The sequence below is a fragment of the Ursus americanus genome, chromosome 14, assembly GCF_024610735.1.
Source record: "Ursus americanus isolate L20-20 chromosome 14, mUrsAme1.1.p, whole genome shotgun sequence".
Lineage (NCBI taxonomy): Eukaryota > Metazoa > Chordata > Mammalia > Carnivora > Ursidae > Ursus > Ursus americanus.
In genome coordinates, this window is record NC_142140.1 from 35,612,863 (window position 1) to 35,628,887 (window position 16,025).

The 16,025-nt window shown below is 53.7% G+C and overlaps 1 protein-coding gene across 4 annotated transcripts in view; it reads right to left on the reverse strand.

Moving 5' to 3' along the window:
- The window catches only part of CACNA1D (calcium voltage-gated channel subunit alpha1 D), a 299,657-nt gene that overhangs the window by 7,165 nt on the left and 276,467 nt on the right, over nt 1-16,025 (reverse strand). For all 4 annotated transcript variants that reach the window (XM_087866963.1, XM_087866962.1, XM_087866964.1 and 1 more), the window contains 5 exons: nt 6,903-7,019; nt 5,846-6,213; nt 3,495-3,644; nt 2,996-3,159; nt 165-286 (listed from right to left, as the gene is read on the reverse strand). In XM_087866963.1, the coding sequence (XP_087723089.1) occupies nt 165-286; nt 2,996-3,159; nt 3,495-3,644; nt 5,846-6,213; nt 6,903-7,019 (921 nt within the window). The remainder of the gene's footprint in view (nt 1-164; nt 287-2,995; nt 3,160-3,494; nt 3,645-5,845; nt 6,214-6,902; nt 7,020-16,025) is intronic.

Here is a 16,025-nt window from a genome sequence, read left to right on the forward strand (position 1 = left end):
GGTGTCTACCTGGCAGGGTTGCTGCAGGACTGAAGCACAGTGTCTGAGAAGGGTCTCTCTTTCCCTCCTGCTGCTGGCACCAAAGGGAAGGGGTGTCCCGAGGGTGGGTCCCACACAGGGTGCCCCTCGGGCCTGTGGCGTCCAGGCCGGGTGGGCCGGCTCACCTGTTGCTGCATCAGGTGCAGAGGCAGGGCTGTGCGGTGGGGGAGGGCAGGGGACGGCGGGACCTCCTCCTGGCTGCTCTGCCGCCGCAGGCACTCGAAGTTGAAGGAGGATCTCCGGTGGGCTGAGAAGCGAAGCACAGCGGCAGCCATGAAACAGGCGCTCCGTGGGGCCCCCGGACCCTCAGCAGGTGGCCCAAGAGGAGGCGAGACTTATGGGAGTGAGGTCTCGGAACCTTGGGGGGGATGAAGGAGCTGCCCAACCGACGGATGTTTTTATAAGTGCAGGCTGGTTTCTCGTACCCATGGTGCCTGTTCTCACGGGGCGGAGCTGAAGGCTCCAGAGGGCAGCTGTCCTCACCGGACGTCCCTGGCCCCATATACGCATTGTGGGCAACACAGCACGGCAGGTCAAGAACACGACGTCATTCTAGAATCCTGCGAACCCTTGCTGCTGCCCCCTTGCCTCCCTGCAGGCATGCTAAGTGTCTCTGGGGCCCCCGGCTTATACCTGCTTGAAGGGGACTGACTTGCTATCAGCTCACCCAGGTAAGAAACAAATTCTTTGGCTGGGGAAGACCCAGCTTCTCCAGCACTGAAGGCAAAAACAGACAAGAACACCTCTGATGTTAACACGGCTGTCCCGTGAACAGCCACTCGAAATAGACGCTCGTGCACAGGCTGAGCAATGACGAGAGAGCCTGAGTTTGTGTCTTCACAGGACACAGGGCCCGGGAGGTTGGTCTGAATTCTGGGCCCCCAACCACAGGCCAGAGGCTCCCCCCTGGGAAAAGGTCCACCCTCAAAGGTGCTGGCCCTAGAGACACGGCCTGGGGGACTTAAAGGACAGTTTGCAAGGCAGGAGCCAGGTCTCTCAGTCTCTGCCTCCTAAGATCCCAGGGCATTTCTCATGCCCCCGCAAAACTCCACACCCCCGATTCCCTTACTGGAAAACTGCAGGGCCGAGCCTCCCAGGCCTCCTGCGAGTCACATGAAGCGGCACGAACTGGGTTCTGTGAGAGCTCTAATCCGAAAGTGTGGGAGGACTGGGCTGAGCCCAGGGCGGGGAGAACAGACAAGCAGTCCCGGCCACGCAGGCTCGAGGCACCTCTGAGGGACATGCTGAGCCACCACCGCCTCCTCCTCGTCAAGTCGCCTCCATGGAACACAGACAGCTGCACACCAGCTGCTGTCCTCATCAGACAGCCTGGCCTCCCTGCACCACACAGGGGCTGAACTGAAGAGTGTTCTAAGGGGGAGGGGCCTCCCTCGTCGGCACACCCTTGAAGACCCTCCTAGGGTCAGCGGACCAGGGCGAGAGGCTCGGAGCCAGGAGAGGAAACCACCGTCTCTCTCATTCAGGTAGTGCCTTTCGGTTTTGAAAATCGGTCCCTGGATACACCGATCGGCTCTGTGCACAACCAGCTCTGACAGAGGAAGTAATTCCACTGTTGCTGAGAACACAGGCCGAAGACTTCCATTTTCTCCCAGCCCATGTCTGAAGCAATGGGCAGCAAAGCAAATAAAATACGCTTTATTGATTTGCCCTTACAAATAAGGAGGGCATGTGCTCTGGCCCACTCAGGTTCCTCACTTCATTCGGGCGGCGCCTCCGAATGGTGGGCAGTAATGTGGCCACCGTAGGGGACATAGGGAAGTCCAGGGAGGGCAGGGCAGTCCACGGGGCAAGGGCCTTTGCCCAGCTCACCTGCAGGTGCCACCCCGCGTTCAGGGAGCTCAGAACTGCTCTGTTGGGCGGCACGTGTTTGGGGCTGCAGAGTTGAATATTAACCATAGAAATGGGTCTGCTGACACTGCCCAGCAGGGCTGCAATCGCAGGCGAGACGCAGAGGGCCCTGGGCGCCGCCCAGCTGGACTGGCTACTGAGCACGGAGTCAGCCGACTCAGAGCCAATGTGTCTTGGCTATTTTTGGTTACTGATTACAGTCCTGCTCAAAAATATGCTTCACTCCTCAGAAACCCCAGGAATGGATATTCTTTAACCATCACCAAAACGCCCCCATGTGCAAAATCCAACTGCCCGGCTGGGAGCGGGCAGGGGCCACGGCTTCATTTCTTACTCCAGCCCAAGTCCCTCCCTGGGGGGCGAGCCACATCTGCAGTCCTGCTTACGCCACCTGCGTAAGAAAACCAGGTGGGGCACAGCCAGCCCCCCGCCTCTCCTCAGCAGGATGGGACTCCTCCAGCCCCAGGATGGGGGCGCTGACCCAAAACCTGCCCCGTGAGCAAGGGCACTGGCTGACACGTGGCGAAGATGGGGGTGGGGGGTGGTGGTGACAGGGGAAGCCCCTGGTGGGGACTGAGCAGAGACAGACACCAAGAGTCCCCAGGGGCCCCTCAGAGGCTGGGGGGGGCTTGGTGGGAGAGGCCTGGGCTCAGGTCCAGCTCTGCACAGGGGCTGCTCACTTCCGCCCTCCCTCTGAGGGTCGGTTACCCCATCCACATCCACGGAGAGGGCCTGACAACCCCACGGTGCACACCGTGATAGACCCCGGGCTCCACGGCAACGATAACGGGCACAAAAAGCCTCTCAGAAGATCCTATGTACTGTAGGACCGCACGCTGCCTTTCTCTGTGCTCAGAGAGTCAAGAATGGCGCAGAAGTGGTTTGAGCTCAATCACAGGGGACACGGATGAGACAGAAGGGAAAGCTGATACTGACAGGGTCCCCAACCGGGGGGCTGGTCTCGCGAACTGACAGGCCCTAGCACAGCGCGACCACATCTGTCACACTTCCTCCTCAGGGCTGGGGTTGGGGGAGGAGCACACTATTCTCTGGGAGGCTTCACCCAAAACAAAAAATCTGGCCTCACATGTCGGGGTGGGAGGTAGTAGGCGTCTCCTTGGAGATCTCCGGGAATCATAGCAAACGGGCGAGTCCTCATCCTCCAAGAAGCCTTGGGGGTGATGGTAGCCTCGGGGCCACTCGAAGTCCCAGCTGCCGCCTGGGTATCGGCTGTAGTAGCTGTAGTTTTGCCTGGGGGTCAGAAAGGCCAGGAGAGAGGGCAAGGGGCACATGGAATCTTTGTTAACACGCCCTGTTTCTTAGCTCAGACAGACCCGGGGCTACAGTCTGCTCCCCAGCTTTCTTGGACAGCCCGGACTGGCTGAGAGCCAGGCAGTCAGTCCTCAGCTTCGCGGAAGATTCGGGGCCCTGGGAGAAGCTGGTCTGAAAAGGCAGCCCCCACTCTCCCTCTGCTTCACTCTCCCAGGGCAGTCCAGGCGTCGTACAGGTGGGGCCTTGCCGCTGAGGATGAGGGGCAGGAGACACCCAGGCCTCCTGACATCAGGCCGAGCCACAGAGCCACTCACCTGCCCCAGGTCGGTGAGCCGGCATCCTCATAGCCCTCCTCGCCACTGAAATATTCCTGCTCCTCCAAGCAGCGGGAGTCCCTGAAGTAGCCATGGATCTCTGGATCTTCCCGGCAGATGGTGGGGCACTGCTCGTCCCCCGAGTCAGATCTGCAGTGGTGAGAGAGGGCCCGACCACCTGAGCACCCAGGCAGGCCTCGGTGTGTGGCTAGCCCCCCTGCCCCCACGTGCCTCTGGGGGCAGTGCTGTGTGTGTGAGCACGTGCGTGTGCTGGGAGGGTGTCGCTCTCTCGCTACCTTGCGCAATGCTGGTGCCGAACCAAGATGCCCAGGGGCCATGGAGCCAAAGGAGTGGGTGTCATGTGGGGGAACAGAACAAGGAAATGGACCTAGAGGCCTGCAGTGATCGGCAGTCCTGGGGAAAAGATGCTAGGCTCCCAGGCCACCTACTCTGCTCCTTCCCCCTTCCTCCTCGGGGCCGTGTGACTTCAGGATCCAGAACAAAGAGGCTTCCTGACCAGTTTCCCACTACCTCTGACCCAGGAAATGCGACAGGAGTTTGGGATATGGTGTTCTTGGGGAGACTCACACGTGTGACACCTGCCAAGTGTTCAAAGATGGCCCTACCCACATGGCAAGCCTGTCGTGTTATCTCCCTGAAAGCCGCTATCCTGACCTCAGTCCTCAGGAAAGCCAGGCAGGCTCTGTTACATCGACTCTCTGAAGAGAGGACTGTGCTCCCTCCAAGTTCTTCATTCTCTCAAGTTGCTCCTGAGTCGCTGGTTACACTTGATAAAATTAAACCAAGAGACCCAGCCTCTCCGTCCCCAACAAAATGCTCATCCCACTGACAGTTCAACCCAGTGCAGCAAATATGGAGCAGGATACAGTGCACATATGTTGAGGGCTGCAGGGGAAACAAAGACCTGGTCTCCGGTCTTCGGATGGCTGGGGTCATGCTTTTATGAAGCTCCCACAAGAGGCCTGAACCCAGCCAGCAGTAGCAGGCAGTGCCAGCCTCCCAGGGCCAGGTGCCCAGACGTGCACAGTGGGCTCTCCCTACATGGTGGTCATGAGGTGTGCAGGGGCCAGCCCATGGGCACGCTGGCATGTGAATACTAGTCCTTGGATGACAACACAGTCTATGCACATATGGACCTAAAAGCGCCTTTCCTTAGAAATAAGCAACTACCGAGGCCCCTGGGTGGCTCAGTCAGTTGAGCATCTAACTCTTGGTTTCGGCTCAGGTCATGATCTCAGGGTCCTGAGATTGAGCCCCTGTGTCGGGCTCTGTGCTCAACAAGGAGTCTGCTTCAGATTCTCTCCCTCTCCCTCTGCCCCGACCCACCTCACTTGCACATGCTCTCCCTAAAATAAAACAAATGAAATCTTAAAAAAAAGAGAGTGAGAGAGAATGGGAGAGAAGAGGGGAGGGAAGAAGGGGGGGGAGGGGAGGGGAGGAAGGAAGAGGCAACTATGCCTGCCTCTGGAGTCCACAGCCCCAGGCTCCACTACCCTATCAGGTTGCTGCCTCAAAGGAAGTTCTCGTCCCTCAGCACTGAGAGGCCAGCTGGTCACACTCACAACACAGAGAATTTAATACACAAACACAGGCAGTGCGCACATACCTAATGTAAGTTTCATAATAGCGGGTTCTATCCAGGAAAGGCATAACATGGGAGGGAGGGAGGGAGAAGATAAAAGTTAAATATTTCCAATAAAATATAAAATGCAGATTATCAGGCTAGTTCCTAGAGCAGAGATCAGCAAACTATAGTTCACAGGCCATATACTGTCCACGAGCTATAAGCAGTTCTTACGCTTTTAAAGGATTGCAAAAAAAAAAAAAAAAAATCAAAGGAAGAAGAATAGCTCATCACACGTGACCATGTGATGTTCACACTGCGGTGTCCATAAAGAAAGTTTTACCGGGACACAGCCCCACTCAGGTGGTTACACACTGTCTATGATGCTTTCTCTCACAACAGCAGCGCTCGGTCGCAGCAGTGGAGCCTGCATGGGGCCCAAGCCTAAAATATTTACCATCGGGCCCTTCACAAAGGTTGCCGGCCCCTGTCCCAAAGTATGTTGGCCCCGCTGGGGAAGGCAGTGTTTACAGCAACTGCTGCTGTTTTAGGGGGCATCCCCTTTGGCAGGACACAGGATGGCTGGCGGCCCTTTATCCTTTGGGTTCGGCACTGGCTAGTGCCTGACGAGGCCACGAGCTCACAGCCCTCGCAGGTTCGAGTGCCAGTGCCTCCCGGAAATCTCCTGTGTGCCAGAGCACAGGGGAGAAAGCAGCACCGCGGGCAGACATGACATCACCAAGCGCAAACACATTTTAAAGGTTACCTTTTAATACTGGACCTTCTTTGAGGCTCCCGGTCGTGCTTGTGGGAGGAGTGATGCCCATTTTCAGACATATGCTCAAGGTTCCCAATGCTGGGCCGCTTTCCAGGGGCAGCTTTGGACATATTGGCATTATTGAGATTGGCATTTGTTGAGCTGGGAGCTTGCTTTCCTATGGAATTATGGTTATGATGGCTATGACACCCCGAATTTCCTGCTGGAGGAAACAGCGGTCTCTCAGTATCACTTGCAGGTGGAACTGAAGGCCTTTGGACATGCAGGGGACGGTGGGTGGTATTGGTCTGCTGAAGGGGGTCTCTCCTATCACTATTAACATGATTGACATGGTTTCCAAGCAGGGCACCATTTCTCTGCAAAATAATGGGAGACAACACCAGGTAATTTAACAAGTATTTGATGCAGGCTAGCTTTGTTAGGTAATTTTTTTCTACACGAAACACAAATTCTAGGTAAGCTCCGTAGGATCCCTGTAAAACAATCTCAGTGTCTCACAGATCAGGGCGGACGTGTCTGTGTGGCAGCTGGTCCCCCTGAAATGAGGAAGGTTACCGATCCCTGAGCTGGGGAGCAAGCTCTTGGCTGTCCCACGAGTGTGCTCTTCCAGTCGCTCCAGGTTGAGGTGACTTATACCCAGCAGGGCTGGCTGGCAGCCCCCAGCGGTTGAGGCTGGACAGCAGGCATGCTCTCTGGGCTGGGGGGCTGAGGGCCGGCTGGCAGATCAAAGAGTTGGCCCAGGGAAGGAGGGGGTAACACAGGCGGGCAGCTGCTAGCAGGACTCAGGATGCTCAGCCACCCTGGCCAAGCGGCTGTGGCCAGGCTCCAGCGTGGGAGAGAGGGGCCAGCTCAGGACAGGAGCAGGCCTGGCCCTAGAGGAGGTGCCGAAGGTCTGCGGTGGAGAGAGCATGGTCCACGAGCCCCTCTAGGCCCGGGGGCTGGCGTGCATTCTCCAGGTTCTTTTGTGGACCACCAACTGCCCAAACTGAAGTCCTGCCCCGCTACTTCCAAGTGGCCAGTGTGTAGCTAGGCGTGGAATAATTACTTTGAATACATCTTCTTCTTCTTCTCGTTTTGTTTCCTCCGGCTCGTCATCTTGCAAATCACATGATATAGCACGCCGGATTTCTGGCCCAATGTCATGCAGTGTCCTTAATCCTGCCTAGATCAACAAAAATGGCAAAACGGATTAGACAACATGGGTGTGCTGGGCCCGGCCTGGGTCCTGGCTCTGCTCCTGCCTGATTCAGCTGTGGCAAGGGAAGGTTTCTCCAAAGGGCAAACCCAGGGAAGTGACTACTCGTGTGAATGTAACTGAAGGGTCCCTGAAGCTCCAGGGCTGAAGGGTGTGGTCGGGAATTCCAGACGGTCCTAGACTGGGATGCTTGAGGCCTCCGACCTAGTCACCTCCTTCTCACATAACCCAACTTGCAGGGAACAGTGTCTGCCGTGGCCACGAGCACATGCCTGCCTCTAAATGACAGTCTACAGAAGGATGGCCTGCAGAGTCCTCTCCCAGAGCCCCAGAGGGGGCCAGGAGCATAGCCCGGCCACTCTAGAGGGAGGGTGGCAAGGACTCACTGGCCGTGACCTACGTACAAGTGTGAGGGGGCGAACAGACCAAGCAGCCACCGGGGCCCCCGGTTCTGCAAAAAAGCCATGGGAACGAGGGAGTGACAGCACACACTGCAATCACCAGCACATTCAGGAGCATGACGGAATGGGTCGACACGCACACAGACCCGGGCCGCTGTGCAGCGCCAGCCTCCGTGGCCATCCGTGGTGCCCTGGCCTGGAGCCCGGGGTCAGGCCAAGAACTTGCCAACGGTTGGATCATCCTCTTGAAGACCACAACACATTGAAAGGGGCTCACCAGCCTCTGGAGGCTGTGCGGGACCCACCAGGTGACCCCTCCTGGCCCCTCGCAGACACAGTCCTTTGCCTGAGGCCCTCACGGTTGGCCTTCCTTACACTGGGCCCCGGGTTCCACTGGAACAGGGCCTGGGAGAAGCCCTTCTGTTGTTCCCGGCTTTGTTAGGGAAACATCAGAGATGCTTATGCTATACACAGGGGAGGTGGAGTTGCTGGTTCTGAGAAAGTCCTGTTCTAACCATCAGTTTGAAGAAAAACAGCATGCTGACTTTAAAAGGGATAGAATAGCCACTTTATCCTTTTCCACAAAAAGACTGGCATCTGAAAGAGGCGTTTCCCCCCTGCCACCAGGCCTAAGCCCCTCCTGTCCTCGATCTGGGCAGGACCCCCTCATTTGCCAAGAGTCCTTCGGCAGCCACAGCGGAGACTGTCTAAACCCCAGCTGCACAGGGCTGCATCTGCGGCTTGCACTCTACATCACGGGGGTCTGCAGGGCACAGCTGGGCCTAGAGGGGGGGGCGTCAGGGGAGGCGGCCACTTCCCGGCCCTTCCTTCACAACTCCCAGCGGCGGGAGTAGGGAGGGGCGGGGAGGCTGGGGATGGTGGCCACAGGGCTGGCCCCCCTGGTATGTGAATGCTCACAACCGGTATTCCGCAGATGCCAGTGGTGGTGACGGTAATTTAGAAAGTAAAGTCCTATGGGAGCTTTCTAAGAGGCTCCTGTGAAAAAAGCCTCCTCCGTAGGAGACAATGCTTTAAAAATGGTATACCAGGCTTGGTCTGATTCGGTCCGTTCTTTGAATAGAGGAGTGGGGGAGGGGGTCTTTCCATTTCATGCACTGTGGGTGTGCAAGAGCTGCCTGGACTCAGAGCTCACAGGTTCCTGGCTAGGAATGCTACGGTCTTGTCGGGGAAAGACACACGTGTCCTGCCACCAAACCCAGAATAGTCTGTGGTACAGTCAGCGAGGCTGCCTCTTACTCCCCTGTCCCTCTGACCACAGGCACAAGCTGCACGCACACACGCATACACATACACACTCACGTAGGTGCACACACACATGCTTTCCCTCTCTCAGGATCCCCAAGTCTGGCACATCTGAGCCAGGGGAATCATCTGGCTTGGACGTGGACCCACTTGCCATTCTCTTGGCAACACCGAGAAGGCGACGCTAACGTCCAGTGGGGGAGAGCTCTTTCACACAGAGCTGCGGGCATGTGCAGGAAGGTCCAGCCCAGCAGTGTCGAACAGCCTGCAGCTCATTCGCTCAGTGTTTCCCAGAGCACAGTCCTCAAGGGAAGATTAGCTAAGCCAGGGTTTCATTGTCTGGTTTTGGATCACTGGGAGGAAAGGCTGGCCACAGATCTGAGGCTCCCAAATCAGAGACCAGGGTTGAGACACCTGCTGCCGTGTCTATAAGATAAACACAGGTGACAAAACACTAAGTCAACACCCCCAGGTAAATTATGTATCTGCACCCATGTCACAAGGCACCACGGGCTTGGAATACCCCTGAGTTTGGGGAAAAACCCAAAAAACCCCCAGATAATCCTATTCACTGTCATTCAACAATTTGGACTAGGTCTGATTAAAAGAAATAGAAAACTATTTATTTGGATAATTTTTAACATCATCCTCTGTTGGCGGGTTGACATTTCACTGAAATACACATATAACATAATTGCATAAGAAAAACAAAAACGGTCTCCAGCAGGTCTTCGATGGTACACAAGATCAGGGGAGTGCAGTGAACAGACACAGGACAGAGAGTTTGTTCGCAACATAGATCATGGAGAAAACTGAGAGGTGGCTCAAGAGGCCCCTTCTGAGGACAAATAATGACAACATATTTATTAGAGACATCAGAGGAGGAAAAAAAGCATCACTCTTCCTCAACACGAAAGCGGAGGTTTAGAAATCATGGTTATGTTTTGCTCGCTCCACACAGGAAGAAACACATCTTCTAAGAGTCAGGGATTGACTTGACTCTTTCGCATGGGATCTGGGGAAGGACGGGGGTCGGGGGCTGTCTGCTGGGGGTGGGAGTTGTGTTAGGGGTGAGGCGTCTGCAGGGGGGAGGGGTGGGGTGTCTGAGGGGAGTGGTACCAGGGATGGGGTGTCTGCCAGGTCTGGGAATGAGGGAAACAGAGGTCCCCACGCTTGAACTGAAATGAAGCTTAAACACAGCACCCTGAATTTATTACATATCACAGAACATGATAATGAAATTTTTCTAGCACACATATCAAGCTAAAAGGTAGCTTAGGCTGCTCCAAAATTTCCATAGGCACAAGTTCTGATCCCAGAAAACTATCTTAAACTCTTGAAAAAATTACTTTTTTCCACAGCCCTAAGAAAAAGAACATTTTTGCCTTGCAATAAACACTTTACAATCAGTAAAATGAGCTATTCTTTCATTTTTCATATCAGTGTCTACCTCTATCCGCAAAATACTACTTTAATTTGAAACGTGGTCATTAGCACTTAAAACCAACACAATTAAAGCCGTAGAAAGTCATTCCATTAACATCACAGTAGAATTATGGTTTTGAATAAACACAGAATTGCTAGAAAATAGAAACATTTTTAAGATGTCCAATCATATAAAATATTAAACAGAATCAAGCCTAGTTTCTGGTTGATTTTTAAATGCTAGACGGTATCATAAATATCTTTAAAAAAAAAAAAGAAATGTTGGCGCTTTGCCCGCAGACTGCCGCTTTAAATTTTAGACACCATTTAATTGGAATTTTATAGATATTAACTGTACAGAATGACTGAGTCACCAAAAAAGCCCCCAAAACAAAACAAAAACCAAGCTACAAAATCTCTCTAAATATCTCTGAAGCAATAGCATAAAAATATGGTATTTTAACATCAAATAGGAACACTTGTTTACCTCCCTTTCTCTGGCCCACTCTCAGGGTACGTTTTTCCTACCTGGGTGCGCGACAGATCTCGCAGAGACGGCCTTCCTGAGCTAGCGCCCCCAGACGCACTGGGGAGCGGCCCGCTCAGCCGCACAGCAAGCCCCACCCAAGGCCAGAACCCCTCCCGCACCTACACTGTAACAGTGGAGATAAGAGATGTGAGTCTCCAGGCGGACCCGGCCAGGCCATTCATCTCCGGGTGCGAGTGCCCGGCTTTCAGACGCCAGCCAGCGAGCCCCCGTCTGGCGGAGCCTGTCCTCCATCACCAGCTTCGCTCAGCTCCTTAAGAGCAAGTTCTGGTGAACCCTTTCGCGGGATGCCGCCCTTCCCGAATCCGAGGGCACTGTTCCCGACTAGCTCCATCAGAAGAACGGACCGGAGGTTCAACTTAGAGAACCAACCGGCTCATCTACCAGCTGTCCCCCACCGCCTCCTCATGCACACGTGCATACGTATCACACACGGGCACACCCCTTCTTTTGTCCTCCTTTGCCTCCAGGGAAAATGTGACAGCGTGGCCTTTGTGTCCATTATGCACAGTTCTTGAGTCACGCGTCCAGGGGCAGAATCATGAGCACGGCATGCCGTGGGCCGCCCACAGGGAATCTGACACTCGCTGGAGAGTCAGCTGTAATGCCACCAACAGAAGTTCCTGCTGGGGCTGCGCCCTGCAGCACACATCAAGTTCCTACCACTCTGAAAGGTTAAGGAAGGTTTTCTTAAAATTCCTGAAAGGGATCTCTGACATTTCCCAGCGAACGATCTCGCAGAGCTCTCTGAGCAACCTCGATTCTTGGCTGAACTTTAACACCAGGATCCGAAATTCCTGCGCGTTCCCTGATAACAGAGCCTCAGTTTAAGCTCAGCAGATGCCTACATCAGGAGCTCTGTTCTGCTAGCATCTCTGTTCCTGTCCTAACGATCTCACGTCCTTTAGCCCACTACATCCTGGGAGGCCAGGACTAACCCCATTTGGGCGAGTGGCCTGACCTACCTAGCAAAGGCTCAGCTACGACTCAGGTCCCCAGGCCTGTGGTCCCCGTGAAGCCCTGCTGGCCTCATCCTGGCCACCACCAAGACAAAGTCGTTGAGTCTACGGGAAAGAGGGCGGGGCCAAGTCTGAACTGTGTGCTCACTTAAGGACGGCGACCCCACCTGTGACCTCCGTCAAGGTTAACCTTCTTCCAACTAACTTAGCAGAGCTCTTGTATCACCAACGCCACATGGAAATGACCAGTGACCACACACCCTTGTCTCAGCTGGGCGGCTCTAAGGAGTGGTGTCTCTCCCGCACTAATTCAGACAGGCATTCCTCCGGATTGGCACAGGCAAGGAGATGTGGGGTTCCACTCTCAGTTTGAACTCAGCTGACAGAGGGAACGGGCAGCTCTGTGTCTGGGTGAGTGGGTTGGGACTGCCGTGGCACCGGGGAGGGACAGAAAAGTTCAGGGTGGGGGCAGTGCTCAATGCAGGAGGCTCCCTCACCAGGGAGATCATAAAAAGGCTCCAGCACCCTTTTCCTTTAGGGGAGATATGGGATCATTTCCCTAGAGTAGCAGTTCTCAAAGCATGGCCCGGAGACACCTCGGGCGGCCCATGAAGGGACTGTAATTTGCACAACCCTAATATCTTCTTTGCCTTATATACACATTCTCTCAGAGCACAGTGGGGCTCTGCAAAGGCTCCATGCCTGCGACGATGCCACCTCTCTGTTATCTTTGTGCCTATATATTCTGTATTTTAAAAATTTCTCAGTTTTAATTTCTAATGCAAGTACTGATTTACAAAGGTCCTCAATACTTTTTAAAAACATCAAAGAGACCCAGAAGATTGAGAACAGCTGAGAACTCAGCCCCAGACAGGCAGCACCAACCTCTCCTCGGGCACTGGCCCCTTCATCTCATCTAGGATTCCTGGGATTCTGCTGACCTTTCTCCACTTTTGGAAAGAAACTTCTGGCTTCTCTGAACTAACCTTTGGCACTCGTTAATGAGTTGCCTTCACCATGGCTGAGAATGACATACCCTCCATTACCTCAAATAGCCACCTCTCTTAGGTCTGAGGTATGCCACGGAGAATGAACTCACGCAGGCACCTACCCGACCCTGGGACTGTTAGGTGTTAGCAAGCTCCCTCCCGTGGAAAACTGACACATTAGGGCTAATGAAGGGCGTTAGGCTGGTATTATTCAGTAACACACCACAATAATTAAGACCTTCTGCTACTATGTAATATAACCTGTCTTAACTTCTTTTCAGTAAGTCTATCGTCTCGAAGACTTTTGAAAATAATCATTATTATTGTCAGAGGGAAAAGATCTCCTGCCTTTCAGAAACAGTAGAGAATCCAACGATCCTGTGAATTTATGGTTGGGTCATACCACAGTGTAATTACGACGTGTCCAACTTTACACCTGCTTCCCCACGATGGATACCGGCCTGCATCGTGGCTTCCATCCGGGAGTGTAAGAGTCTAGCACCATGGATTCTGGTGTTGGGTACCAAGTTTGCTGAGTCTGTGAAGATTCTCAGGTAATAAACTTGAATTGTCTCTTACAACTTTCCTACACTCAAGGCTATACTCTTCTGGCAAGGTTTTAGGACAAAGGACAGAGCTCTCTGCGGTCTGACTGTACGCCAAGTTTCAGGGAAGCTTTGTTTCCCTTTTGAGTTGAAGTCAGAGGCAGACCTCATGACTTCTGGGTGTTTCCATAAACTGCCTTTGGCTAGCAGCCATAACTAGCACCATCACTCAGCAACACAGCCAGGCCTCTGTGGGGCCAGAGCCTCTCATTTCACTGAAACCAATCCCTAATCCCATCCAGAAAGTTCGCTGTTCTCCAGTTTTTCCTTATTTGGAAGGACTGCAGAAAAGCATATGCAAACACCTGCCATGCCCACCACCTGGGGCTGTTCTGCCGAGACTTTACCCTGTGGAGACTCCATCTGGAAGTCAGCTAGTCACCCTGGCCCTCCGAGACAGGGGCAAGCACATATTGCCCTTCATTGTTTAATAAACTTGACAGAAACAGAGGGATCACTCATCCGACGGTGAATTAGATCCACACCTGTGTCCATGGGGCTCACCAGCCTCTTTTCAGGGATGATACACCAAATTCATAATAAGAGGTACATCCCAGGTGCTAGCCGATCAGGGCAGAGCGGGCCTTCAGACCAGGGCAGGATCCTAGAGGCCCTGCTACGCCAGGCAGCTTAGTTGTTGGATCACAGAGGGATCTGGGGAGGGACTGGATGTTGGCAGCTGTGAAGTAGCACATACAGAGGCTTCAACATCTTCACAAGAGTGCGGCCACACCAGAGTGTGCTGGCCAGCTTTCAACCCCACCCCGCACCACTGCCCTGGTGCTGTGTGAAGTCAGACCTGCTCTTGGACCCCATGGACTCTGCTGTGAGAATCCATAAAACCACCACGAGCTCCCAGACTTACAGCAGTCTACACAGTGGGAGCAGAATCAGGGGCCAGGCCTGTTTCCATAAGTGAGGCCGGCGAATCCACTTCAGTGCACACAGGCCAGATCACTGGTAACGGGAGCCCCGGAGGCCAGAGGGCAAAGGTCACAGTAGAAACGCCATCACTGGAAGAGACCTCAGGGCTGGGAGGGGTCCCGCCAGCTGTCCCCGGATGGGCCTGCAGGACTTCCGCTAATGCTGCTTTTCCCGAGGGTGGCTACCACTTTCCTACTTGGCCTGCCCTTGAACGAGTCTGACCAGGAACAGGGCTTCTCCACATTCTGCTGGCTGTCTCCTCTGCATTCTGCATACCCCCTCATACACACACGCGCGCACACACACACAGACAAAGCCTCCAGTCTGCACCGGCGAAGGCAGGCAAAAGGGGCTTATAAGCACTTCTTTTCTCTCAACACTCCAGAAACTTCAAGTCTTTACACTACAGTTACTTCTGAATATTGATCTTAAAACTCTAGTCGGCTCCTCTGGGTATCCTGGGCTCAGCCCTGCATGCACAGACTCCTCAACCACTGCTTGTAATCGGCTGAGAACTGCAGACTCCCTCACCAAGCAACCCCTCGGACAAAAGTCTACAGTCTGTAAGATGTGAAAACACAACCCATAGAGGCACCTCTGTGTACACCTTCATACATTTCCCAGATCTCTTTAAAAGCGGTAAGATTCTCTCTCGGTGGGTAAGTACAGAACAGAACAGAGATCAAAGAAAAACAAGAATATCTTAAAGTTCCGGTAGTAAACAGGCATACGATATTATTATTGTTGTAGTCTTAATAATAAGCAATTATACGTTCAAAGTGCTTTACAATCACTTAGCTATTCCTCACAACAGCCCTGTGAGGTAGGTCGACATTATTACCCCCATTTTACAGATGGGGGAAACTGAGGCACAGAGAGGTTAAGTGTCTTGCCCAAGGTCACGCAGCAAGTGAACGCTGGAGCTGGGACTAGAACCCAGATTCCCTGACTCCCAGTGTCCTTGAAACTAGACCACACTGCTTCCAAAGAGGCATCCCCAGACTGGCTTTGAGCACGAATTAGAGACGGACAATGTTGGATGAGGTTTGGGTGTGGTGGCATTTCCCGAGGACACGTTACGATGGAACCTGAGGTGTTACCTGGACTGGTTTTGGCATGCGGGTGTATGTGTTAGTTTAAATGGTGTGTCTGAGCTTCCTGGCCTGCCCACTTCCCACTGCGTTCTCGACTGGGTCACTGCAGAGAGTGGGGGCCGGAGGGTCAGTAGGTCATGGCGGACCAGCATAAAAAAGGAACTCTGTCAGCTCAGGGCCGAGGGGCCTGCCAGTCTTTGGGAGTTCGGGCAATCTAGGGATGCAGGACTTTGGCACGAAGCCAGCTGCCCACCTTAGGCAGGTCTGCTTCACCTTTTTATTCTGGTATTTTTACTGGCCAGCGTCAGGAAGTTGTGTTCATTTCATTTCTCTGTGGGGCGGCTGCCCTCCTCCTTTGCTCTCTCTCTCTCTCTCTTTCCCTTTCTCTGAGTCTCTGCTTGGAAGGGAAAACCGTTAAGCCTTTTGCACGTTCCCTTCCAGGACAAAGAGCCACCGGGAGCAGCGTCCGCGACAGGAGGCCACGGCTCTGCAGATGAGCCGCGGCCCTGCTTCGGCCTTCTGGAGGAGTGCTTTGCTTGGAAGGGGTCTCCCTGGGGCCTTGGGTTTGCTTTTTCCTGCATTTCTTCCGAAATGCTGTTTCAGTAGAAATTAGCCCACTTGAGACTTTTCCCTTTCAAGGCCTTAGCCACAAACGCCTTCCGACTAACGAGCTTGGTGCTGTAGCTCAGGCAGAAAATTCTAAAGCATCCGTTCAAGCATCTGAAACAAACGAATCAGCCAGTGAAATCTCATCTGTTAGCAACTG